At 39.0% G+C, this 26470-nt stretch overlaps 2 protein-coding genes across 10 annotated transcripts in view; one reads left to right on the top strand and one right to left on the bottom strand.

Annotated features, from left to right (window-relative positions):
• ranbp10 (RAN binding protein 10) overlaps nt 1-20943 on the bottom strand; it is a 136823-nt gene extending 115880 nt beyond the window's left edge. The window contains exons 1-3 of the mRNA XM_073069915.1: nt 20738-20943; nt 19975-20086; nt 19836-19888 (exon numbers count right to left, since the gene is read on the bottom strand). Of these exons, the coding sequence (XP_072926016.1) occupies nt 19836-19888; nt 19975-20086; nt 20738-20930 (358 nt within the window). The 5' untranslated portion in view covers nt 20931-20943. The remainder of the gene's footprint in view (nt 1-19835; nt 19889-19974; nt 20087-20737) is intronic.
• A 319-nt stretch (nt 20944-21262) lies between these two features.
• The window catches only part of tsnaxip1 (translin-associated factor X interacting protein 1), a 62705-nt gene continuing 57497 nt past the window's right edge, over nt 21263-26470 (top strand). For 2 of the 9 annotated variants that reach the window (XM_073069905.1, XM_073069914.1), the window contains exons 1-2: nt 21263-21376; nt 26247-26352. In XM_073069905.1, the coding sequence (XP_072926006.1) occupies nt 21309-21376; nt 26247-26352 (174 nt within the window). In that variant the 5' untranslated portion in view covers nt 21263-21308. The other 7 variants (XM_073069909.1, XM_073069908.1, XM_073069910.1 and 4 more) reach the window with 7 other exon arrangements.

Below are 26470 nucleotides of genomic sequence, written 5' to 3'. Positions count from 1 at the left end.
AGGGTGTTTGAGCTGAAAGGTGGTTGAATTGCAGGAGTACTTTCAAGAAAATAGTAGGACAGATTTTGCTGAGTGCTTTGAAGATGAAAAATGGCTGCAGAAACTAGACTACTTAACAGACTTTTTTTTAAATCATATGAACCAGTTGAAAGTCTCCACAAGGGCCTGGAGATAATGTTTTGACTTCCAGTGACAAGATTCTTGGATTTAAAAAGAAACTGAATCTTTGGAAGAATCATGCTGCAAAAGGAAATCTTGAAATATTTCCACTGCTGCTTGGGCTTGAGAGTGAGGAAGGATATCAGGAAGTCCTCAGTCTTATTGAAAACCACCTGGAAGAACTGCAGAACAGAACTGAACAGTATTTTTTCTCCCTTTCAACACAAGTATATGACTAGGTGAGGACTCTTTCTCTGAATCTTTTGCTCAGCCTGAGAATTTGACTTTTAGAGAAGAGGGATAACTTTGTTATCTGCACTCTGATCGTGCACTCAAGATGATATTTACTGACCTGCCCTTGGACAAGTTCTGGATTTCTGTGAAAGAAGAGTATCCTGCAATTCATAGGAAAGCAATGAACATTTTGCTGCAGTTTTCAACTTCTTACATGTGTGAGCAAGTGTTTTTTTGTTTAACCAGCATCAAGAGCAAGGATAGAAATCGTCTCATTTCAGCTGAAAATGAAATCTGTGTGTGCTTATCTTAAGTTTGACCCAGATTTGAGAAATTTATTATGCTTGCCTTAGGAGTTTATATAATTTATGAAAGAGAAATTTCAAGAAAGGTAAGCTAAGCTTAACTATCTGCTTTTTTCCCCCAAGATAGGTGGCTAAAAATTCATTCTCTACTCAAAAGAGCATTGACAATTATTTTGGATTATTATATCTACAACTTTCTGATCACACTAATGTACCATGAGCTCTTGAAATAACAATATTCATGCAGGGGTCCCCTGAGACCTAAAAAATTATTTCAAGGGTTCCTCCAGGGCAAAAAGGTTGAGAAAGGCTGCTCTAGAGTTACAGAGAAGGGAGTGACAAACAAAATACTCAGTGAGCGGCAGTTCTGTGGTTGAAAATGCCTGAGTTTGAAAATGACATTGTTCAGAAAGAATGGCCAGGCTGATTTTTTTTTCTCCAAATCGATTTTGGCTCACTGACTTCCCGATTTTGATAAGTGAAACTACACCGTACATACAATATTTCTGCTTTATATAGGCTGTATATTTAACATATCATTCCTAATTTTACTATATGTTTGTGTTATTTTAGGTTTTATGTGTTATTTGGTATGATTTGGTAGGTTTTTTTTGGGTCTGGGAACGCTCAAAAATTTTTCCCATATAAATTAATGGTAATTGCTTCTTCGCTTTACAACTTACAAATGGTTTCATTGGAATGCTCTACCTTCAGATAGCGGGGGAAACCTGTACCCATTTACCAACACTAGGCCTATAGCCTTCTAAGTGTTTGTGATTCAAGTACTCATCTAGAAACTGCTTCAGTGTTGGAGTCTCTCCCCACCACCCTCTCAAACGATGCATTCGAAGTTCCAACTACAGTCGGCCCTCCTTATCCACGAGTTCAGCATGCGTGAATTCAACCAACCGCGAATCGAGAAAACCCAGAAGTGCTCTTCCAGCACTTGTTGTTCAATCCTTCGATGGAACAAAGCCTCCGTGTCACCCGAGGGATAACAACATGCCTGCAACCCCTGCAAGATTTGTTTGATGATTCAAAGAGACAGTTTCCCATAACAATGTTTCTAACTAAAGCATCTGCAATTCTGAAGTCTCAATGTTCAACGCTTGAAGATCCTCAGCCCTGAACCTCCACAGTTGCTGACTTTAGTATCATTGAGCCTCCTCCAAAGTGTCCTTATTCCCTAAACAAGACAGTGTAAAAACTACTGTACAGGTATTACAAGTTTTACTCGTTTGATCATTGTTCGCCTCGTGTCTCGTTCGTTCACTGCTTGTGTTGTGAGCGAGAGGAACATGTACAGTTTTTTTTCTTGTCAATATGCCCTAAACATTACAGTATGACAACTATTTACATAGTATTTACATTGTATTAGGTATTATAAGTAATTTAGAGATTATTTAAAGTATACGGGAGGATGTGCGGAGGTTATAGAAGAATAAAGTAAGAGAAGGGGAAAAAAAGGTAAGAAGGAAAAAGAAAAAAGAGGAAGGGGAAAATTATAAATTCAAGACGAGTATTTATCAACCGTTTACCGAGAAGGGAGAAAAAAAAAATCAGAGAATGGAAAAAAAAGGGGGTGAAGAAAAGAAAGAGATAAAATAAATAAATATTTAAAACAGAGGAAAAATAAATCAGCAGTTGAACTGTGAACCAACAAACAGGGAGGCCTTCACTAAAGACTTCAAACCTCCAAAACAAGTTAGAATTAGTTGTTGAACTCTGTAGGTAAAGTTATACAGAGGTAAAGATAGATTACACACACACCAAATCCCGGGAGAGATTGTCAACAGCCTTTAGAGTTTCAGTGAATAATGTCTGAGTGATTCAAGTGAATTCCGAGTCCAGAGAAAGTAATTTTACTACGAGGAGTACTTATCCACCATTTTAGGAGGCCCGATCAGATTCCGAGGATGACTGGATAGCCGGAAGACTTGCCACAAACGCTTCAGCTTCCCTCGCTGATTTGAACCACTTGAATTCCCCGGTATTAAACTTGATTCTTAGGTCAGCAAGATTACGAAAGGAAGGTTTGAAACCACGATCAAAAAGCACTTTCATTACGCCTTTATACTCAGCGCGCATCTTTAAGGTCTGGGGTGCAAAATCTTCCACAAAGCGAATGGTTGTATCCTGGAAAGAAAAAGAGCCTCTGCAACGTGCCTCCACAATCAGACTTTGTTTTACCTGGTATTGATGGAAACACAAAACTACTGGTCGTGGACGGGATCCCAGAATTCCGGGAGGGACGTTAACTCTGTGTGCCCGTTCGAGCTCGAGCGGGTTTGGAAGCAGATCCTTCCCGAATATCTCACAGAGAAACTCGGCGAAAAACTTCACGGTTGACCCCTTCTCAGTTGCCTCTGGTAATCCCAGAATTCTGATGTTGCAGCGTCTGCTGCGATTTTCGAGATCCACCATTTTGGAAAGAAGTTTATTAGATTTTTCCTCTAGGCTGGAACAGAGAGTCTCCAAGTATCGAACCCGACTTTCTAAAGCTTCAGAAGTCGAATCGATGCGAGATAAGTGTTCAGCATGTTTGTCCACTTTATCGTTGATCCGATCCAGTTTCTCTTCTAACTGTTTGAAAGCGGTTTTAATTTCCTTGAAGTCGTAGTTTCTTTTCTCCCGGATTTAGAACTCTTGCTAGACATTGTAAGTTAGATATATTCACAGGCAAGTAAGAGATACCGAAATAATTCCTAACTAAGCTTTATAAAATGGAGACATTTAGTGCAAAGGTAGCGACAGTAACGGAACAAAAGTTCGGAGCAGCTAAGCAATCACCATCTTACCGGAAGTCCCCCGTGCGGAGGTTATATGCAAACACTACGCCAGTTTACATAATGGACTTGAGCATCCACGTTTTTTGGTACCTTTTGTGTGAAATTAATCTTCCTTCTATCCCTCTAATCTCTTAAAGCTTAAAGTTGTACCTTTAACAAAGAGATACATTTGCTATCAGTAAAATTTTAGTACTATGTATTTTTACCTTGCATAATTTTGTACAGTTTCTTTGCTCCAAAGAAAACACACCTAGCTTGTTCAGTCTCTCCTGCCAAATGAGGCACTCTATCCCAACCAACATCGTGGTGAATCTCTTCTGCACCCTCACCAAAGTAATTACATCCTGTGGACACTGGCATCCAAAATGCAGCGAACACGCCAGAAGTAGCCTCACCTAGGTTTTATAGATCTGTACCATAACTCCCCGACTATGTCATGACCAACAAAGACTTATAACAGATACGGCTTCTTCACACCCATCAATCAAATATAAATTTACTTCTATTTCAACCTCCAAATATAAAGCAAACACTTACATATATGATGAAAATTCAGAAGGAATGTGTCTGTAGATTTTGGTTTTTCATGCTAAGTGCCCAAATCGCACATGTTCAAGAAGAAATAAAATTAAACAGCAATTGTCTCGGACATACAAAATATGTTTATATGTTGTGATCTTCAGGTAAAGCAAGGATAGTCCGCAATGAATATTTAAATAAGGGCATACAGGCATCATTTATTCTCCACTTTTAAATCATACATTCACTGCTTACTTTTATTTCCATAATAAATTTTGATGATGAAACTGTTTATATAAATAATACAACATTCAAAACACTGCAGAACCTCCAATCATATAGCATTATAATGAGATAATGTGGACTGTTCCCCTCATCAGTGAGGCAAAGGGATTTAGAATGCTGCTGCTATCAGAAAGTCTATGCTCAGATTTTCTACGCAATCTTTTTTAAAAAGTGGATGAAAGCTCGTTGATTTCATTAACTTTGCCTCCAACTTTCACCCTGCCCTCAAATTTACCCGCTCCATTTCTGACACCTCCCTCCCCTTTCTTGATCTTTCTGTCTCCATCTCTGGAGATGGCTTATCTACTGATATCTACTATAAGCCTACAGACTCTCACAGTTACCTGGACTATTCCTCTTCCCACCCTGTCTCTTGCAAAAATGCTATCCCCTTCTCACAATTCCTCCATCTCTGCCGCATCTGCTCTCAGGATGAGGCTTTTCATTCCAGGACGAAGGGGATGTCTTCCTTTTTTAAACAAAGGGGCTTCCCTTCTTCCACCATCAACTCTGCTCTCAAACTCATCTCTCCTATTTCCCGCACATCTGCCCTCACCCCATCCACCCACCACCCCACTCGGGATAGGGTTCCCCTTGTCCTCACCTACCACCCCACCAGCCTCCAGGTCCAACATATAATTATCTGTAACTTCCGTCACCCCCAACAGGATCTCACTACCAAGCACATCTTTCCCTCCCACCCCCTTTCTGCTTTCCACAGGGATCGTTCCCTACGCAACTCCCTTGTCCATTCATCCCCCCATCCCTTCCCACCAATCTCCCTCCTGGCACTTATCCTTGCAAGCAGAACAAGTGCTACACCTGCCCTTACACTTCCTCCCTCACCACCATTCAGGGCCCCAGACAGTCCTTCCAGGTGAGGCGACACTTCACCTGTGAGTCGGCCGGTGTGGTATACTGCGTCCGGTGCTCCCGGTGTGGCCTTTTATATATTGGCGAGGCCTGATGCAGACTGGGAGACCGTTTCGCTGAACACCTACGCTCGGTCCACCAGAAAAAGCAGGATCTCCCAGTGGCCACACATTTTAATTCCACGTCCCATTCCCATTCTCAAGTCAAGTCAACTTTTATTGTCATTTCGACCATAACTGCTGGTACAGTGCATAGTAAAAATGAGACAACGTTTTTCAGGACCATGGTGTTACATGACACAGTACAAAAAACTAGACTGAACTACATAATAAAAAAAACCACAGAGAACCTACACTGGACTGCATAAAGTGCACAAAAACAGTGCAGGCATTACAATAAATAATAAACAGGACAGTAGGGCAAGGTGTCAGTCCAGGCTTCGGGTATTGAGGAGTCTGATAGCTTGGGGGAAGAAACTGTTACATAGTCAAATGCTTCGGAGCCTTTTCCCAGACAGGAGGGAGAAGAAATTGTATGAGGGGTGATCTGATATGTCTATCCATGGCCTCCTCTACTGTCAAGATGAAGCCACACTCAGGTTGGAGGAACAATACCTTACATACCGGCTGGGTAGCCTCCAACCTGATGGCATGAACATTGACTTCTCTAACTTCCGTTAATGCCCCTCCTCCCCTTCTTACCCCATCCCTGATATATTTAGCTTTTTCCCCCCACCTTTTTCCCCCTCTCTTTCTGCCCATCACTCTGCCTGTTCTCCATCTCCCTCTGGTGCTCCCCTCCCCCTTTCTTTTTCCCTAGGCCTCCCGTCCAATGATCCTTTCCCTTCTCTAGCTCTGTATCCCTTTTGCCAATCACCTGTCTGGCTCTCAGCCTCACCCCACCCCCTCCAGTCTTCTCCTATCATTTTGCATTTTCCCCTTCCCCCTCCTACTTTCAAATCTCTTACTATCTTTCCTTTCAGTTAGTCCTGACGAAGGGTCTCGGCCCGAAACGTCGACAGCGCTTCTCCCCATAGATGCTGCCTGGCCTGCTGCGTTCCACCAGCATTTTGTGTGTGTTGATGAAAACAAAACATGACTTTAGGTTTCTACAAAGATTCTATGGCTCATATCTCAAAAACCTTCTGGTAGTTAATGGGAATTCTTTCAGGAAGTTAATAAACTCTGATCTGAATGATGAATTAAATATCAAAAACAATTATTTCTTTTTTCCTGATTAGTTAAGTTCTGGATGCTTCTGTTCTTGAAATTGGTTTTATTTCACATTCTGTAAGCTTAACTTCTGTCATATTTCACCCTAACTCTAAGACTTCACATTTACAAGGTTTTTATTTCAATATTATTTCATAGTTTGTCACAACAGAAAATGACCATGAGCTCTCCAATAACTTATAGGATAACACTTGTGCTTGGAAGAAAAAACAAACAAACTTTATATATAGTTTCCAGTTGTCAATTTGCCTTAGGTTGACCTTAGAAACAGGTGATTATGAGTTCACAAGTGAATCAAAAATTTAATGTTAATAAATTCTGGCCTCTTACCCTGTTGCTTTAGCCCCACTGTTTTTTTAAACCCATTATTTTTAAAACCTTCTTAAAAGCTGAATATCTGACCAGGTTTCTGACACCATCCTTTCTCAAATCTCCTTTGGTCCAAAATTAAATTTGACAAATGTTTGTAAAATGGTTTTGAATGTTCTACATTAACGTGCGAGATCAATACAAGTTCCTATAAATACAATGCCTCAGTACTGAGACCAGTACAACATTGCTGAATTAATGTTAAACAGACTCTATATCAGTGGTTCCCAACGTGGGGGCAATTCGAGAATGAGTTATTAACAGTGAATTTTTTCTAGTAAGTCTGTGTGAGTATGAGTGTGTGTGCGAGTTAATACATATGTGTATATACAGTATGCATACATAAAAATACTTGTGTGTATGTACATGTGTAATTGCGTATGTACTGTATATATAGTGTATCACCATCATTACAACCATTAAATGGCTTTCATAATTAAATTAATGAATTGACTGATGTAGGAAGGAACGAATGAACAAGTCCAAATGCGTAAGAAACTCGTACGAGGTCGGTCGCACCAATGCTGCTTTTTGCAGTAGCATTCGGTTCTTGGAGGTGTGAAGGTGTGTACATTGCGTCATCTCTTTTAAACGGTGTATCTGTCTTTGTATGCTGTAGAAACGAATCGGCATTGTTTTATTTATTTTTTATTATTATTATTTTAATATCACTTAATGTTCTTTTTTTTTACAATTTCTTAGTAATTTCTTCCTCAGAACTTTAACAGTCCTTTGGTTCTTTTATTTTTCTCTTTCATGAATGCCATGTTCTTTGGAAGCTTGTTTAAACCAAGTTAATGGTCTTTTAGGCTTCCTCCAGGTGAATAGGAGTTCACTTTTTGAATAATAAGAATTATATATCACCACAGGGGGCATCAGGATTTTAGAGATGATTAGGTGGGGCATGGCCAAAAAAAGGTTGGGAACCACTGCTCTACATGAATTAGATATGTACAGACAATATCCCGAACAGGGCTGGGCAGAATTTGTGACCTACACTGCCCAACTGAACATCAACAATTAAATATTCAGCTCTGTTTATTCAGCTCTTCCACAACCATTGTTGCCATGCTTCATGTGGCTAACATGTTGTCTTTGTAGTACTCAAAGCATTTTATTCATTTATTGCTCGATGTTCCGGGAGATTTATGACCAAAGCAACAATGTGCCAATTAAAAGCATGTTTTTACTTGGTCTCAGACTACTTCTTTTAAAGTCTGAGACATGAAAACATGAGCACACATGCCATCACTGTTATTCCTTCAGCGCTAATAACAATGAAGTATTTGTAAAGGTGTAGGCAAGAACAACAAAGTTAAAATAAAATCAGATTTTCTCTACATCAAAATAAGGCAGCAATCCAGTCATGCTCCTATTGCAATCATTCATTTACTCTACACTGTTTAATGATTTAGTTATATCATATATTATAAAGTAAGTATTTTGTATAATTAATAATAAGGAACAAAATTTCATTTAACTTGCCCCTAACTAAGGTTCTAAATTCTTTGGGAGGCATCTCTCAATGTATTGTGGTAAGTATGAGAAGATATCCTAACATTAGTCAGTGGTACACCAAAATAAACTGTTGCTAGCCTGAGTATTTTCCCTGACTGCAAAGTACATAACCACAAAGGCTATGATTGTGTGACTTGATTATATAAAGGCCTGCTACAATTCATTAAATCTTCTTGGAAATATTATACCGTGTAATCAATCAAGCAAAGATTGTCAGACATAGACAAATAATTACTGTAGGGGAAAAGGAAGAAAAATCTTGCATGTTCCTCACGCTCATATTGTTACATTTATAAATGGTACTGATGGAGTCAAGGCCCATTCATTATATGCATCAATATATGTATAGAACATCTTTAAATATTCCAAATATATGATCAAATAATTTTTTAAAAGGTGTAAGAAACTGAAATTAGAAAATATGACCAAAAACTGGAAGAAAGGAAAAAAATTTGGATGAATTTCATAGATACAGAGATGGAAAATGGAAAGAGGGAATACCAAAAAGCATGACTTGAGTATATATAGGTTCTGCTAACACCAAACTGACAAAGAACAGGGCTGCACAGACAGCTGGTTTCAGAGGATATTCTAAGCATGGAATAGAGATAGAAGAAGCTGTAAGTATAGAGGGAGGACAGAAATGTTGCCTTAAATTAGAGGCAAAGAGGTAATCTGAATAGATAACTAAATTGAGAATTGTGCATGAACAAAATATATGCAACTTTATTTTTAAGTGGAGCTTGTCCACAGAAAATCAGGAGACAAGTGCTGGAGTTGGGGGTCAGGAAAAAAAAATACACACATAGCAATATAGAGAAAACTCAGCTGGTCAGGCAGCTTCGATGAAAATGAGTTGATATTTCCAATGGAGATCCATCATCATGACTGGAAAGGAAGAGGGAAGAAGCACCCCCTTCCCCCGTCCCATATGTTTGTAATGTCCAGGTTGAGGTTTCTACAGCTCTGCTGTGAGGCATTTTATTTTAGCAGTTTGTGGTAAAAGCGGTGTGTCCTGCTGGTAAGAGTGTTTTGGCTTCAGCTAAAGATAAGGAGCCATGTTGTCCAACTTAGGAATGCTGTGTCAGCCAATCAGGAGTGAGATAGCATACAACATTCTCAAGAGCTGGGTGGAAGAATTTTCTGACGGACAGTAACCTGATTTGTGGTCTTTTGGCGGAAGGTGTGGAGAGAAGAGCACCAGGGAGACACTTGGAGGATCCCATCTGAAGGGGAGACCCTATTGCAAGGAGTGCTTTGTGAGGCAGAGGATTCCAAGAAGGGAAGTTCTTCTACCTGTGGTTGGTGAAGAGAATCCAGTGCCATGAGTAAAGCTACTCACAGCTATTACAGAAACGAGCTCCAATGTTTATGTGCACATTTAGTCTGGTTTAACTGTAAAGGGCTCTTTTCCTTTCTTTTTCTTTCTCTGTTAACTGTTTGATAAAGTTGAAAATTGGTAAATATACTTCCTTTATAATTTAGTCCAGGTCTATGATCTGACATTTCTGGGCTACTGATAACTGCATGGGCAGCAATTACACAGCATTCGCTCAAATCAAGGTTCCTTTAATTGGAACATCCCGATGTTCCTGTTTGGTTGAACCCCAAATCATACCAAACCTAGACATGTATTGCTTATGAAAGGTGGCCTTCTCACTACTGGCTGTCAGCAGAGTCAGTTAATGAGCCAAGCTGGTGTACAAACCTCAGTGAGATATACATATTGTATTCATAATGAAGACAAAGTCAATCAGTTTTAGAGGCAAGAAGTGAAAAAGGCAGAAAGATGGTGTGGGATTTAAAGTTTAGTTTCACATCAAACAGGGCAATGGGCACCCAACAATGATTTGGTCCATCCCATAAGAGTGGTCACAGAGGAAAGGCTGTGACTTGCTCATCATCTGCTAAACCTGGGATCTGCAACGCCGAACCATTTATGAAAATTTCTAGGTTCAAGGTGAAAACTCCAGGAGGGGTCTTGTTCTAGAGCTATAGATACATACTTGATACTCCAGTTGTGTATGTGCATTCAAATCTGCACTTGTGCTTTTGCCCACTTTCAGCCTATCATACAAAGTACATACCCCAGCGTGAGCAAAGCACTTGTATTTTGAGGTACATACTAAACAATGATCTGACAGTACAGAGTCAAAGTCAAGGGTTCAAGTAATATATACCTGGAGATAATTGCCCTAAGTGTGTAAACTAACCTTGTGCTATGGATAAAGCTTTTGAACACCAGTATACAGTTGAGCAAAGGTAAAGAACAAAGGATAGATCCTTAGCATTGCTTTGCGACACAGGCTGGGAGTAAGAAAGGGAAGGAAGGTTATTGGTACATTGTCAGGAATGCACTATTTCAGTTTCCACTGGGGTGCAGGCAAACACTGAATATTGTAGCTACAGACATTAGAAATGCAGATTTAACACACAGTGTGCAAACTCCACTACTCAAACAAAATCCTACCTAGTTCAAAACTGCTTTAAAAATATAACCACACTTGCACAAGATTCAACACCGAGTGAATCCTTCTGCAAATCACCTCTTCATACTGACTTTGCTGCAACAAATTAGGTATTACATAGTAAAACCTCAAAACCATGCAATGAAATATTTATACAATTTAAGTTAATTACTAGATGTGCAAATATAATAAAGTTGCCTCTTGCTTTGTTCCTTACAATAAGAATTAAAGATTTTTTTTAAAAGATTGTTTCTCTTAATTACAATACAACATGATCCTGCTTGGCTTTGTTTAAAATAAATAGGTACTAAAACACCCAGTTCGCAGGCATATACAGTGGATTCTGGCTAATTGGGCCATTGGTTAATCAGAGTTTATTTGGGCAACTCTTAAAAAAACAACTAATTGAGAAAATAGCCCTTCATTTAGTTGGAATACTATGCCGCTTAATTGGGAAGAATCTGAAGTTACAGACAATCATCTTGAACGCTACAATGAAAATGTTGATTTGGAAGATGTAATCGTCAAAATCATTGTATGATTCAAACATTCAAGATTCAATGTACATTCATTATCAAAGAATGCATAAATTATACAACCTTGAGATTTGCCTGCTTACAGGCAGCCACAAAGCAAGAAACCTAAAAGAACCCAATTAATGAAAAAAAATAGAAGACCAATACCCAATGCGCCAGAGAAAGCAAAAAACCACAAATCACATAAACAATCAAAGCGAACCAAACTGGGTCCTCAGATCCAAACCCTGGAGCAGTCTGGAGTAGGCCCAAAGTCTCACTTATTCGTTCATCATATTAGCAGGCACACAGCACAGCAGCCAGGGCAGTCTTCATCGCCTCAGCGCCATGGAGAGAGGAGTGACCATCGTGAAGAGCGAACAAAATTGGCTCTCGCCTCGGATCCCGACACCCTATCTTTTCAGCCTATTAGAGCCAGTGTTCAAATTGAACAAACAACGGAACGGTAAAAGGCTCTGGCCCCCTGGAGAAAGAAGTGAACATTGCAGAGAGCTAGCGAAATCAGCTCTCACCTCCAACCTGGGCCGGTGTTTAAACTGTGTAAACAGTGAACTGTACCTCGCACTAGGACCCGGCTACTGCAGTGGGCTTGGGGCCTAGACCATGTCGCCCAGCGACTCGATCCAGTCCCAGATTTCACCGCCCAGCCCAAGGCGACTGTCAAGTCTTCAAAATCAGCTCGACGCCCAGAGCAATCCAACCATGCACCGGGCCAAACAAGCTGGAGGAACTCAGCAGGTCAGGCAGCATCCGTGGAAACGAAAGTCAACATTTCAGGCCAAGACCCTTCGTCAGGACTGAAGAGGGAGGGGGCAGGGGCCCTATAAAGAAGGTGGGGGGGAGGGTGGGAAGGAGAAGGCTGGTGGGTGTCAGGTTAAAAACCAATCAGAGGAAAGATCAAGGGGTGGGGGGAGGGGAAGCAGGGAGGGGATAGGCAGGAAAGGTGAAGAAGGAATGCAAGGTGAAAGCATTGTGTCGTAGAAGGCGGCAGAATCATGAGAGAGGAGGCAGAGTGAAACTGGGATGGGGGAAGGGAGGGGGAGGGAATTACCAGAAGTTGGAGAATTCAATGTTCATGCCAAGGGGCTGGAGACTACCCAGACGGTATATGAGGTGTTGCTCCTCCAACCTGAGTTTGGCCTCATCATGGCAGTAGACCACAGCATCTGCAGTGTACTTTGTGCATGCACCGGGCCAGTTGTATGAGAGCATTGGAACTCCACTGACCAACCTTCTCCTCTCCAAATGACCCACTCCATCCGCATGCATTTGGTAGCGCCATCTTAATCAGAAGTCCATTATCTACAACAGGTGTCTGTGCAGATTTTGTTCTTTACAGTCAAGCAAAAGAACACTGCAATGGATGAATTCCTCCATCGATAACTATTAAGATCTAATACAGTTTTATAGTATTGATAGCATTCTAATTTGCTCTGTTTTTCATTTAAATACATATCTTGCTGCTCAGTTAAATGGTAGTTTGTCTTTTTTTAAAAATACCTTTTTAACTATTTCCATAAAACTTCGTCTAATTGGACCAAAATGTACTGGTCCTAATGTGTCCCAATTAAACAGAATCCACTGTACTTAATAGTATACATACGAATGAGTCTTCAGCAAGGCAGTTGTATTTAGAGTGCATATAGTTAAACATCTTCCTTCCTTTGGACTAGTATTAAAATATAACTTAAAAGAGCAGGAATAAACACAAAATTCCTGATTTGAGGGATTGCAACTGAGGTAGGGTTGAGAAAGTGGTAGGGGTTACAGTATTGGTGAAATAAACAATTATAGGCATGAGGAGGAATGATGTGAGAAAGTAATATTAAATTAGTTAAGATGAAGAACAAATTAAAAGCAAGCAAACACAACATTGGAGTGCATTACAGAGCCAAAAATAATCAGGGAAAGAGTGAGACAGAAACACACTAATCAGAGAAGATTTCAAACACCTGCTTCTTTCAATGTAATTGGCGGAAAAGGTAATAGAATGAACAGAATAATTAAGATGTATTGAGGAGACCCTCTTCATTAAATATGTAACAAGGCCATCAACAAATCAAGGTCTTTGACCTGAAACGTTAACTATTTCTCTTTCTAGATTATGCCAAAGTGTGTTCCCTGAATTTTGTTATTTCTGACAAACAGGTGGCAGTTCTGTAATTTTAGCAACAGAGGGAGAATGCTTAAGTAATCAGTAAATCAACTGGAATTAACTTAATTCAGGGAAATGCAAAATAGGCTAGGCGTCACATTCTCAATCTGGAAAAGGTTAATTTTACTACAAGACGTAATTGTGCAAATATGGATACTAACAACTATTTTAAACTAATCACTGTCAGAATATTAGTGGCATTCAAGAGGATTAATATTCACAGCAAATATGTTACCACAAAAAAGGTGGAAGCCTTAAAACTAGATCCCACTGAGGCCTGGCAAGCTAAAAACAGGAAAGTATATGTCAGCTTAATATTGCCAAAAATAAACTTCATAAAGAGAAGGTATATATTAATAGCTACACACACAAATGTTGGAGGAACTCAGCAGGTCAGGCCCAATCTATGGAGAGGAATAAAGAGTCAAAATTTTGGGCCTAGACCCTTCATCATATTAATTGTATATATTAGTATTAGCAAATAGAGTGAAGGAAAAGCCCATAGACAATTCATAATTAAATTAAGATCAACTGAGTGAAGGAGAAAGTCTTTCTGGAGATCAAAAACGTGTGTCAAGGTGGAAGATTCTCCATCTTCAGAAAAATAGGGTCCTGTACCTCACAGCAACAGTACAATACAATACATGATAAATATAGAAAAAAACAATTACAGCAAGTATATACATGTGTAAATTAAACAGTTGAGTTAACATAAGTGGTGCAAAAACAGAAATAAATTTTAAAGAAGTAATGAGGCGGTGTTCATGGGGTCAATGTCCATTTAGAAATCAGGGGAAGAAGCTGTTCCTGAATCACTGAACGTGTGCCTTCAGGCTTCTGTATGAAAGTAACAATGAGAAGAGGGCACATCCTGGATGGTCCTTAATGGGGGTCCTTAATGATGGACGCCGCCTTCCTGAGGTACCGCTCCTTGAAGATGTCTTGGATACTATAAAGGCTATTGACCATGATGGAACTGACTAGTTTTTACAACTTTCCGCAACTTACTTCGATTCTGTACAGTAGACCCCCCCCCCCCCCCCCCCACCACACCAGACAGTCATCCAGCTTATCAGAATGCACTCCATGGTACATCCGTAGTAGTTTTTGAGTGTTTTAAGTGACAACCTAAGTGTCCTCAAACTCCTAATGAAATATAGCCGCTGTCTTGCCTTCTTTATAGCTGCATCAATATGTTGCGACCAGGTGAGTTCCTCAGAAATATTAACACCCAGGAACTTGAAATTGCTCACTCTCGCCACTTCTGGTCCCTCTATGAGGATTGGTTTGTGATCCCTCATCCTACACTTTCTGAAGTCCACAATCAGCTCTTTTGATCTTACTAACATTGAGTGCAAGGTTGTTGCTACAGCACCACTCAACTAGCTGGTATATCTCACTCCTGTACGCCCTCTCACCACCACCTGATACTCTGCCAAAAAATGGTTGTATCATCAGCAAATTTATAGATGGCATTTGAGCTATGCCCAACTACACAGTCATGGGTGTAGAGAGATTAGAGCAGTGGGCTAAGCACACATCCCTGTGGTGCTCTGATGTTAATTGTCAGTGAGGTGATATTATTTCCAATCTGCACAGATTGGGGTCTTCTGGTTGGGAAGCTGAGGATCCAGTTACAGAGGGAGATACAGAGGTGCAGGTTCTGTAGTTTCTTGATTGAGACTGTCAGAATGATAGTATTAAATACTGAGCTATAGTCAAAGAACAGCATCCTGACATAAGTATTTGTGTTGTTCAGGTGATCTAAAGCCATTGAGAATGCATCTGCCACAGACCTATTGTGGCAATAGGCAAACTACAGTGAGTCCAGCTCCTTACCGAGAAAGGAGTTGATTACAGCCATGAGTGACCTCTCAAAGCTGTAGATGCGAGTGCTATAGTTGTTAAGGCAGCTTACAGTGCTCTTCTTGGGCACTGGAAAAATTGTTGCCCTTTTGAAGTAGGTATACATACAACAATATACATGTAATAAGAGGGTCTTCCGATCCCTAATAATTATCCTTAAAATCTGCACAAAGCAAAAGGTTATGGTCAACAAGCATTTTAGTGTGAGGAATGTTGTTTTGATTGGGCATCACCAGGTCTCAGTCTTCAGCTTCTGTGTTATGTATCAGTCATTTACACTTCACTGAAGAGAACAATTAAGTTTCTAAATGCTGCAAAACATGGAGAGTAGCTGATAGCAAGTTTGGAAAGTTATTGACTACACTAGATCATGGATGAACTGATCAGATGGGTGAAATTGCCAAAAAGATTTCAATCTGGAGAAGTGAGATAATGAACTTAGAGAAGACAACCAAGGTAAAGGAATTTATAACAGAAGCGGCATTTTTCCAAGATATGGAGAGAAACAGTGATATCCGGGAGAGTTTGTGAAAGTAGCAGGATTGTAAATAAAACAGCTTCATATAAGGAGGTTGTATCAAATATTAAAACAGAAAATACTGGATTACTCAGCCAATCAAGTGGAGAGAGAAACAGGGATAATGTTTTGGGTCAAAATGAGAAAGATGAGAAAACAAGTATGTTTCAAATTGTAGAGAAGCAGCAAGGAGTGGAAAAAAGAAAAAGACTATGAAACTTTGAGACTACAAGAACAAAGCTTACCGAACAGATACAACCTGAGAGAGGATGGCAAAAGCTTATTTGTCATGATTGGATATTCTGGAGAAAATGTAGAGAGAGAGATGAACGTAGACAGAGAGAAAAGGTAATAACTGTGAGATACAGAACACTGGAGTTGCTCAGACTCTGAAATAAATGAGTATTCAACATGTCAGACGTGCTGAACGTAAATCCAAATTAAAACTACAGATTGATGACTTCATTAGAAATGTCACTGAAGATCCACTGTCTCTATTCTTTTAAATTTTCCCCAAAATGTAGCTTAACTTCCTGTGTATTTCCAAAATTTTCTTTTTTCAAGATTCAAGATTGTTTTATGTCATTTCCAGTACACGAGTGTAAAGGAGAATGAAATAATTGTTACTCCAGATTCGAAGCAGTACAAAAACATATTAAGATAAAGAACACAGTAACCACATAAGATAGCATATATATAGATTGACATTAAGCAACCTGGTTAGAGTGGCCTTTCATAAGGTGACTGACTAGAAATATTGACGTAGTGGTGGTGGGGGTGTGGTGAGGTGAGTCGGTGGATGAAGGTGTTGATCAGCCTTACTGCTTGGGGAAAGTAACTGTTTTTAAGTCTGGTGGTCCTGGTGTAGATGGTATGTAGCCTCCACCCTGGTGGGTGTGGGACAATCAGTCCACCAGCAGATTTTTATTTCAGATTTGGAGCATTTACAATATTTTGATTTCAAAGAATGTTACTAAACACAGAATTAAGATCCACAATGTATTACCCAAAACAACAGTAGTCAGAAACTTCATGATATTTACTAAGTACTTCAATGGACACTTCATGTGAAATAACCTAAAAGGTCATAAATTAAGAAATGAAAGCAAGACTAGAACAGATGCCACTTCTGTACACAGGAACTCATGAGACTAATGCCCAACTCCTCGACTGTATAATTCAAAGTTAAACACAATGAATTCTTTTCCTTATTACTTCCACTTCCTTGGACATCTACTCAGTTTGCTGCATAATTTTAGTTTTCCAAAGAACGTTCAAACATTCCTTCAAATTCAGCAAGTCAGTTTATCCCATTTCTCTTTCTCCACGAAACTGCCAGATTGCCAATCCTCTCCATTTTGCTGAAAACCAATACATGCTTCAATACTCATGAGTTCACTCCCTGGAATGCTCATATGGACTCTCTCATGTTTTTAATAAATATCAATTATTCCAGAACACTTATGGCCCATGTTACCTCTTGTCTCCAGTCCTGTACGTTTATCTGCCCCTTTCTTGCCAAGTTCTTAATTCACTACAGCTGTATGTTTCACATTACATGCTTCTTGCCCTTTGACTAACTATTACTTCCCACTCTTTTGCTGGGACCAAAACTTCCAACCATTGTTTTTGTATTGTGTTTTGGAACTTAATTCCCTTTCTCTTGCTTTAAAATCATTCTTTCAACTTTCTACTCTAGCTCTTATTTATAGCTCAGTTCATTATTGTCTGTAGAAAACTCAGGATGTTTTTCCTATATTAAGAGGAACCACATGGATCCTATTGTTCAGATTTAAGATTAAAATCTAAAATGGATCCTATTTTCATCTAAGAGCGGTTTTATGGCACTCTCTAAAAGATCCCTTCAGATATTTCAATGTTAAAAGATAAATGGAAAACATTACAGGAGTTCAAATTAATGATTCCTCTTAATATACTGAATAAAAGGGGACTTGTATAATGATCACAAATCAAAGGACTTTATGACAATAATAACAAGATGACAAGGATATTTTTGACAATGGATTATCATAGAAGACATTGCAGATGAACATTCAATACAAATTTTCTAAACAGGCAAGATAAATAAACTTAAAAACAAACAATATGCAAAGCTATTGAGGAAAAGCTAGGAAGTGAGACAAGTTGGAAAGCTCCTAGAAGCCAGTATTTTTGTGCTACAAGATTCTCATTTCACTCTCTAATTTGTCATCTCAATAGGTATGATGTTTCAGGCACAGCACCTACCCTCAACATATGGAAAATTATGGAACAGGAAGTCAGGGGGAAGATGAAAGAAAAATTACTACTGCGTTTTTTTTCGCAGTGAATGGAAGCCAAACCCTGATTCAGAAATCAAAAGATGCAATGAGGCTCAGCATGATAATTCTTACACTCACTTACCACTGAGATTCACATGTGAACGATAGTCACAGGGGCAAGATATCAAGTGAATGTTGGTTATGATACCAGCAACAAAGACTTTTTGTCAGGGGGATGGAAAGAACACTTTACACAACAACTTAAGAATGACCCAATAACTGGTGTTTCAAAATTCTTTTGAATGAAGAATTACTGAACTCCTATCATGTCTGAACTGACTGCAACATTGAACCCAAGATATGTCTGACAACTATGCTTGTTTAGAAACTCTCTACCAATAAGAATATTCACAGACATTGCTTTCACCACTTTCAGGAAATTCCAAAACAAAAATCACCTTATCTATTTCAAACAGGCACACCTAAATTTTAAACATGATTTCTAGTTCCAAGTTAATCTACAAAAGGAAATATTCTTTTCATATCTACCATTCATGATCTTTTGTTTCCATCAAGTCACTACTTATTCTTCTAAATTCCAACAGATTCATAACAAGCCTCTCCAACTTTTTCCTCATAAATGGAGCTCATCTCATAGAGGTAACAGTCTAGTGAACCTTCTTTGAGCTATTTCGAATGTATTTACCTCATTCCCCAAATAAGGACATGAAATGTTATCACACCATCGATCTATATCAATGAAGCACAGTCTCTTTATTTCTGTATGCAATTCCCTGATCAATAAATAACATTCTACAGGCTTTCCTAATTACTTGATGTATCTGTGACCTAGCTTTTTGTAAATAAAGCACCAGGACATCCAGATCCCTCTGTATCTCAAAGCCCTGCAATACTTTGTCATTTAGAATAATAAACTTTTTTAAAAAAATGTCCTGCCTAAATGGACAATTTCACATTTTCTAATATTATAATCAGTTATCAAATATTTGCCATTCACATAATCGACATATATTCTTCACTTCCTCTGAATAGAACTGCAGTCTCTTGCAGTCAGCCAGAAAGTATATACATTACTATTTAACAGTTTTATCAATTTGAGCAAATATAATATGTTAATAATTACTTAAGTGCTTTATCACTAAAATAGTAACTGGGAAAACTGCAATAGAAATAAAATTACTCTAACATGTAAGAATTAAATGCTTATTTATATTTTTCCAAAATATTATTTTGTTTTAGGAGAAAAAACAAGAATATTTCAAGTTGCTTCATTTTTAGTCTCTTTTCAATATGTGCACAAGAATGTATAGTTCGGCAGAACTGTGTGGTCACAGTGTGACTAACTGCATACTTTAAAAAAGATACTGGCATAAACCGTGTTCCAGTTAAAACTCTCAGAATCCCTCAAGTCTCTCTGCAGCACTGCGCGCAGCTATCACGTGACCATATGCTAATAATGTCAACAAATGTACCAGAAGTGAGCACGTGACCACGATCCCTGTTTCACTGGGTTCGGTAAATCAAAAATATTTGTTCTGAAATCCACTCAAATTGAACTATGTCATCGGCATTTTCACATAGTCAATACGATCTCGCCCTTGCCCGCACATATTAATTCGACTTTCCAGCAGAAAACAAGCAAAAAATAAACATACACATATTTTGTTTTTTTTTCAACTCCAACCATGTACTTTGAATACAAACAGTAATAACACAACTGTGACTTACCAGGCAGTCGGTTCATATTGACACCCTGGGCAGACAGTCCAATTCCCATGTACCTGTGAACAATGAGAGCTGTAAATAAGGAATCATCCTCCGCCATTAAAGAGTCACGTAATGTCATTGTCAACAAGAGTGGACTTACCCATCTCTGCCTTTACTCACTATCTTCACCTCGAAGTAATATATGCCACAAGCTGCGGGAATCGGGTGCGTTGCACGAACGGATGCAGCATCTTTGTGATTTTTTCCATGTCCTGATTGAGAAAACAATAATCACCTTAGGAAACACCTTACGAGATTTTAACGTCTTAATTGTTTAAATCTAACAGTTTTTGTGCTCACATTACGTCAGCGTTAAAGAAAATATGAACCTTAAAGAATAAAATATTCTTTTCTAAATCCACCTTAACTGTTGACGAATCTTCAAATAAATATTCTTCACTGAGCTACGTTGGATTGCCTTCATCGTAAGAGGTCTACAAAGATTATCACTACAGTTTTAAACAATACAAGCAGCTCAGCCAAAAAGGAGGTGTTTATTTTAAGCAACTAACAAAATATGATACTGCACTGCCACCATTGAGACGATCCGCAGGGACTTTGTTTCTCAGAAATCATTCGGTAATCATTTCAACAAGAAGACACAAAGCCATAAATGAGGCATATTGAAAGCTCATATGTAAAAAGAGCTATTGTATGAATTGTTGAAACAACATCTTCAAATAAAATTATTTACTGGAGACACAATCAGAGATCAATGACGTCAATCGGTATTAAGAACGTTACCTGTCACAGTGCCAATCATTGCTTCCAAATGAACAGTAAAAAAATCACTATTCACAACACGATCACTCACCGGGTACCTTTTTTTACAGGATTAAACTAGATTATTCCACAGAGATTACCTTTATAGTGTACACGGAGATTGTTCTGTGACAGTCCGATATAGTTGTACTTGTCTTTTGGGCTCCACGATCGGGGCAGAGGGGACTCATCTTCGTTCACAGCTGGATATAGACGCTTTAATCTTTCATTTAACTCTTTTTCTTGATAATTCAGCGCAGTATCCCCATGGTTTGAAGCTCCAAACTCAGCCATCTTGGATCCTATTGTGTATATATCCCGGATAACGAACGGATTGTACTGGCACCTTATTGGTCGCCGCACTCTTCGGGGGCCACGGGGCTGAGCGCTGAGGACGACGGATGTTGAAGTCAAAATTCACCGTCGATAAACACTGTAGAATAAACGACTACAATTCCCGGAATGCAACACGGCACAAAACGCTGCGAAAACACACCGATTCGACAGTTGATTGGCTGTCGGGGAAACCCGAACACGAAGGGGAGCTGGGGGGGGGGGGGGGAAGAGGGGGAGAGTAGGGCAATATAAGGATCGTGGATGCTGGGTATGCTGGGAGTTGTAGTTCTTTTCAATTAGTTAGAAACACGGTTCTTGGCAAAAAGAGTGGAGAAAATGAAAAGGAATCGATTCACTTCTACTCTAAAAGTATTTCTCAATGTAAACAATGACACAAAGACAAAGTAAGGCACAAGTAATGCGAGAGCGCGGCTTCATCAATGGCTCCGAAAAAAGGCACTAAAATACCCAGAAGGCGTCATAGTCTAGCGAAAACAAACGGGTGGAATGCGGGCCGGCCGACTTCGGGTAGCGACTTTAAATCTCAAAATCAACATCAGCACTAGGTTTTCGAGGATTTTTCATCTAAGGTCAAAGTCCCAAATAATTGGAAAATAGAAACTACAACGTTTACTCGATTAAACTTAAGTTTCACTAAATATAATTTTGCGTGTACCGGCTGTAAGTGATTTCTCGCTACTCTATGACAGGCACCGAGGGGTAACGAGGGGTCCTAAGCGTCGGGGGCCTTTTACGTGTTACCATGGTAACACGCTGTACACAACAGCTGGTCAAAGAGGGTGAGATTCAGTCGCTCCTCGCTGCGCTTTGTTTGCATTAATTATGTCTGCGCGTTCCGCCGGGCGTCCGAAAACACGAACTCCGAACCAGGGGTAAGACAAGAGAACGCTGAGACCAAACGGGTTATATAGGGAGCCGCCTGCTGCTGCAAATAGCACCTGAAAGAGGGTTGTATGCTTCAAAGCCAACAAAGTACATTTTAAGTGTAATTCACGGCATGGGGTAAGAAACGATAGCAAGCTCTCTCAAATGACGACCAGATAAACGGCTCTTGTGATTTGACAAATAAAAGTTTGACTAGGTCACTGGCGATAATTTCTAAGATATAATAGATTATTCACCCGAAAGGGTAAACAGGCTTAAATTTACTGGTGCAATGAAAACTTTTCTAGTGGCCTAATCGACAGATGTGGATCTACGTAGGTAGAGATGAGCGTAACGTTCTCAGCTTTTTTCCAGCGGCCCAATCAAGGGTTTAAAAAACCTGATACAGGGCTCCGAGCAGTAACCAGGATGTGGGATATAAAGCACAAACACGAGGAAATCTGCAGATGCTGGAAATTCAAACAACACACACAAAATGCTGGTGGAACACAGCAGGCCAGGCAGCATCTGTAGGGAGAAGCACTGTCGACGTTTCGGGCCGAGACCCTTCGTCAGGACGAAGCGAAGTCTGTAGAGAATGGTGACAACATTAAACAGGGAATATGTGAATAGTTCTTATTCCTGCACTATAAAAAGAGGAAATTAAAGGAGGCATAGTAAAATATACAATGGAGATACACCAGAATGATCCCGTAACAAAGAGAATATATCCATTGGTAAGGAATGAAATAGCTTAAATGCTTATCTCCATAAAGGAAACTGAAGGGTGATCTGAGAGATCATGGAAGGATGCAATAGGATTATCATAGAGGTGTTGATTCCACTTATAGACCGAACCAGGGACTTAAAGGTAATGGGGTTTTCTGGAGAAACTGCAGGCATAGTCTTGTTGGTTTGAATGACCTGTTACTATTGCTATAAATATTTCAATACCTTTCATTATGGCAGTAACAGTATCAGAAATGAAGTTGCAGCAACTTTAGGTTTATTTCAATTATTATGCTGCATCCAACAACAGAATGAACTGTAGTGGACATTGTTTTAAGAGGATAAACCTGGGCACTTGGAAGGGAAAGGTGTAAGAGCATTCTGAAGGCATCAATCAAATTTTTGCTCTGTTATAGACCTCCCTTTTGCTTTTATGTTGTCATTGAATTCCCTTGTCAGCCATGGTTGCATCATTCTGCCTTTATACTTATTTGAGATGTATCTATCCTGCACCCTCCAAATCGCTCCCAGAAACTCCAGCCATTGCCGCTCTGCCGTTAGCTCTGCTAGTGTTCACTTCCAATCATCTTTGGCCAGATCCTCTCTCATGCCACTACAATTCCTTTCACTCCACTGTACTACTGATATATCTAACTTTAGCTTCCTCCTTTCAAACCACAAGGTGAATTCTATCATAATTTGATCACTGCCTCCAAAGCTTCCTTTACCTTAAACTCCCTAATCAAATCTGGTTCATTACACAACACCCAATCCAGAATCGCCTTTCTCCTCATGGGCTTAACCACAAGCTGCTCTAAAAAGCCACCTCGTAGGCATTCAACAAGTTCCCTCTTGGGATCTAGTACCAAACTGATTTTCCCAATCTACCTGCATATTAGAATTCCCCATGACAATCGTAACATTGCCTTTATTACATGCCTTTTCTACTTCACTTGATATTTATATCCCACAACACACACAAAATGCTGGTGGAACACAGCAGGCCAGGCAGCATCTATAGGGAGAAGCACTGTCGACGTTTTGGGCCGAAACACTTCGTCAGGACTTAGTTATGGGATCATTCTGGTATATCTCCATTGTATATTTTACTATGCCTCCTTTAATTTTCTCTTTTTATAGTGCAGGAATAAGAACTATTCACATATTCCCTGTTTAATGTTGTCACCCTTCTCTACAGACTTTAATATTTCTAGTTTTCAGTTCTATAACCCTCCCTCCACCGCCCAGAAATTGGCCATGATACTTTGCTTTGCATTTCTTTAATGGTCTCATCAGCTCACATTATTATTTTTAATTATTTGAGCACCTGTGACTTTAAATTAGTCACTTCCTTTATCTTATTAAAGCCCTTACTTTCTAATGACCTCTTTATTCTTACCAAAATATATTATCTTCTTGTTACCTATGTGAAAAGTAATTTGACAATTACATACCTGGCATGTAACATTGTTAAAAGTTTTCTTTTTTTTCTCAATTCTTGCCCACTGTTGTATAATTTGCAATGTAAACATTTGCATCGGTTTCATTTTCCTTAAAATCATTTCCTTAACCAAACCCAGACTGTTTCAATGACTCTGGTTCAATTGTTTCTGTGATTTTTGCTCGTTTATTGCCATTTGAGTCATTTTTTTTGCTCATTGGGTGTTTAATGTTTTCTTTGAATGGGTTCCTTGGTGTTTCTTTGTTTCATGGCAGTCTGTGAGAAGATGAATCTCAGGGTTGTATACTGCATACATACTTAGATAATAAATGTACTTTGAATCTTTGAAACTTTAATTCAGTGCTTTTGATAACTCCTTAGTTTGTTGGATATTTCTGTTTGGTAAGTTCTGATTCTAAGAAAGAGCTTGAGATGCTTTCCTCCTTTAAAGTTCTGTATTAATGCAAGTTATTGTTGTTGATCAATTCATCTGTCTCTTCCTCACTGCTCTTACGGGTGTCTGTGGAGCTTCTGTTTTCTGATCCTCTAGCACTTCCAAATTCCAAAACTTCTAACAAGCTCACCTATCCCTGGGTTCCTTCTGCAAACCTGATACAAGCAATACAAATCCCAGTCAGACAACTCTTGTTCTTTGGACTATTCCTCATAGTTTCATCATAGGAATATATAATAGAAAAGTAAATATCAGGAGAGAATACTTGACTTAAATATCTGCAGACATCGACAAAACAGCTGACATAATTAGATCAGTCCCATTGTGGCCTACGGCACATTGTGAAGGCCCTAAAGGTTAATGAATACAATGATAGGTAGCAATATTTTTGATGGTTTGTGCCATGAGAGATTTTCATTAATTCTATTAATGGAAATTTCTCCAAAATAGAGATCAGTTTAATCAAGAAAACTCTTTATAGACTTGATCATTTCAGACCAAATGTAAGATCAAAAACTATTCTCATTCTTTTGTCTTATTTCATTAAGTTCATTCTAAATAACTTTTCCATATAGAACAAATAGAGCATGTTTGAATTATTTTGAATTAAAATAAATGTTCTTCTTTTAAATGCAATAAAGGGAGGCTTCTCTGCACATTTTGTTACTAATCATTCATCCTGCTTCAGTCTACGGTTTAGCAACTTGAGAACTATAATTTCTGTAGCATAGCAATCCTGAAGTAACATGATCAATGAATGGGAGTGCACCTGTGGCTTGAAATTAATCTCTTTTTTAAATCTAACTAAAACTCTTATTTTCCAACATGCATTTGCACTGAGTAATGTGCATCAAATAAGTTTGGCATCCAGAACGGTTGAAAGATTCTATGTCAAAAACCTTCTCTTTAGATTTTCCAATTAAGAGGACAAGAAGATTGCTTCCTTGCAACTCTTGGACCAACCAAATGTAGATTATCAAGATTTAAAGGAAAATGGTACAAGACTGAAATGCAGGAAGTATGTGGCAGTTCAGCTGTATCAGCAAAGAAGCCAGAAAATAGGGTAAGACTTTTAGCAGAACTAGAATGTACAAATTATTTATTTTACAACAATGAACAAACCAGAGGAAGAGGTAGGGAGAAAGGTCATTGATCAAATATGCCAGTTATTTGTTGGAATAGTAGTCCTCTATATTGAATCATTCCTGTCTACTGTATTTCTGCTTGAATTTTTATTCTTATATAATTCCTCTCTCTCCCACCTCTAGAAGCATTGTCATTATTGTAAAGCTTGTTGATGTTATCCAAGCCCAGTTATTCGTTATCATATTCATAACTGAGCCTTAAGAGTGAGATGTGGATATGGCAACCACTTGTGCAACATAAGCCATTCACTGAAAAATAGCCAGTGTTTGACCTACGCAATTCCTGTGCTCGGTCTGGTGATAAAATAATGACTTCCCATTATGCCGACACTGGCGACTTTTGATGGTACAAATGACATTGAATCTTTGGAGTGGAGTGTGGTTGAACTTCTTGTTGGAGACCATTATTGGTTAGAACCATTGTAGGGTGAGAAACCTGCGATTCTCATGGCTATGTGGTTCACTCATTGTTAACATCAGTGAGCAAACTGTATTTTGCGTGTCGAGAAAAAAGGTTTGCCTTCAGTTGTACTAATATGTTCATAGCAATCTTGGTAAGTGCAATTTGAAAGTCAATTAATTCTAATTTACCACTATCATTATTTTTGTTTTAATTTTAGAGGAATGTCAAGGAAATCCAAAATGGATGTATCTAAACCTGCCTGTCTGACTTATCAGTTAAAAGACAGTGCCATAAGATACCATCTTCCACTGAAAGAATTATTGGTAAAGTACTTTCATCACTCAAAATAGCCCTAGAAGATTCTTTTAGGTACACCAAGAAGTACTGGAATGAGGGACAAAAATCACTCAAGAGGAATGGATAGAACTGCTTTATTATGAC

Source organism: Hemitrygon akajei, chromosome 17 (assembly GCF_048418815.1).
Source record: "Hemitrygon akajei chromosome 17, sHemAka1.3, whole genome shotgun sequence".
NCBI classification, from domain to species: domain Eukaryota; kingdom Metazoa; phylum Chordata; class Chondrichthyes; order Myliobatiformes; family Dasyatidae; genus Hemitrygon; species Hemitrygon akajei.
The sequence above is the reverse complement of the archived record's forward strand: the minus strand, read 5'-3'. Positions and strand labels throughout refer to the sequence as shown.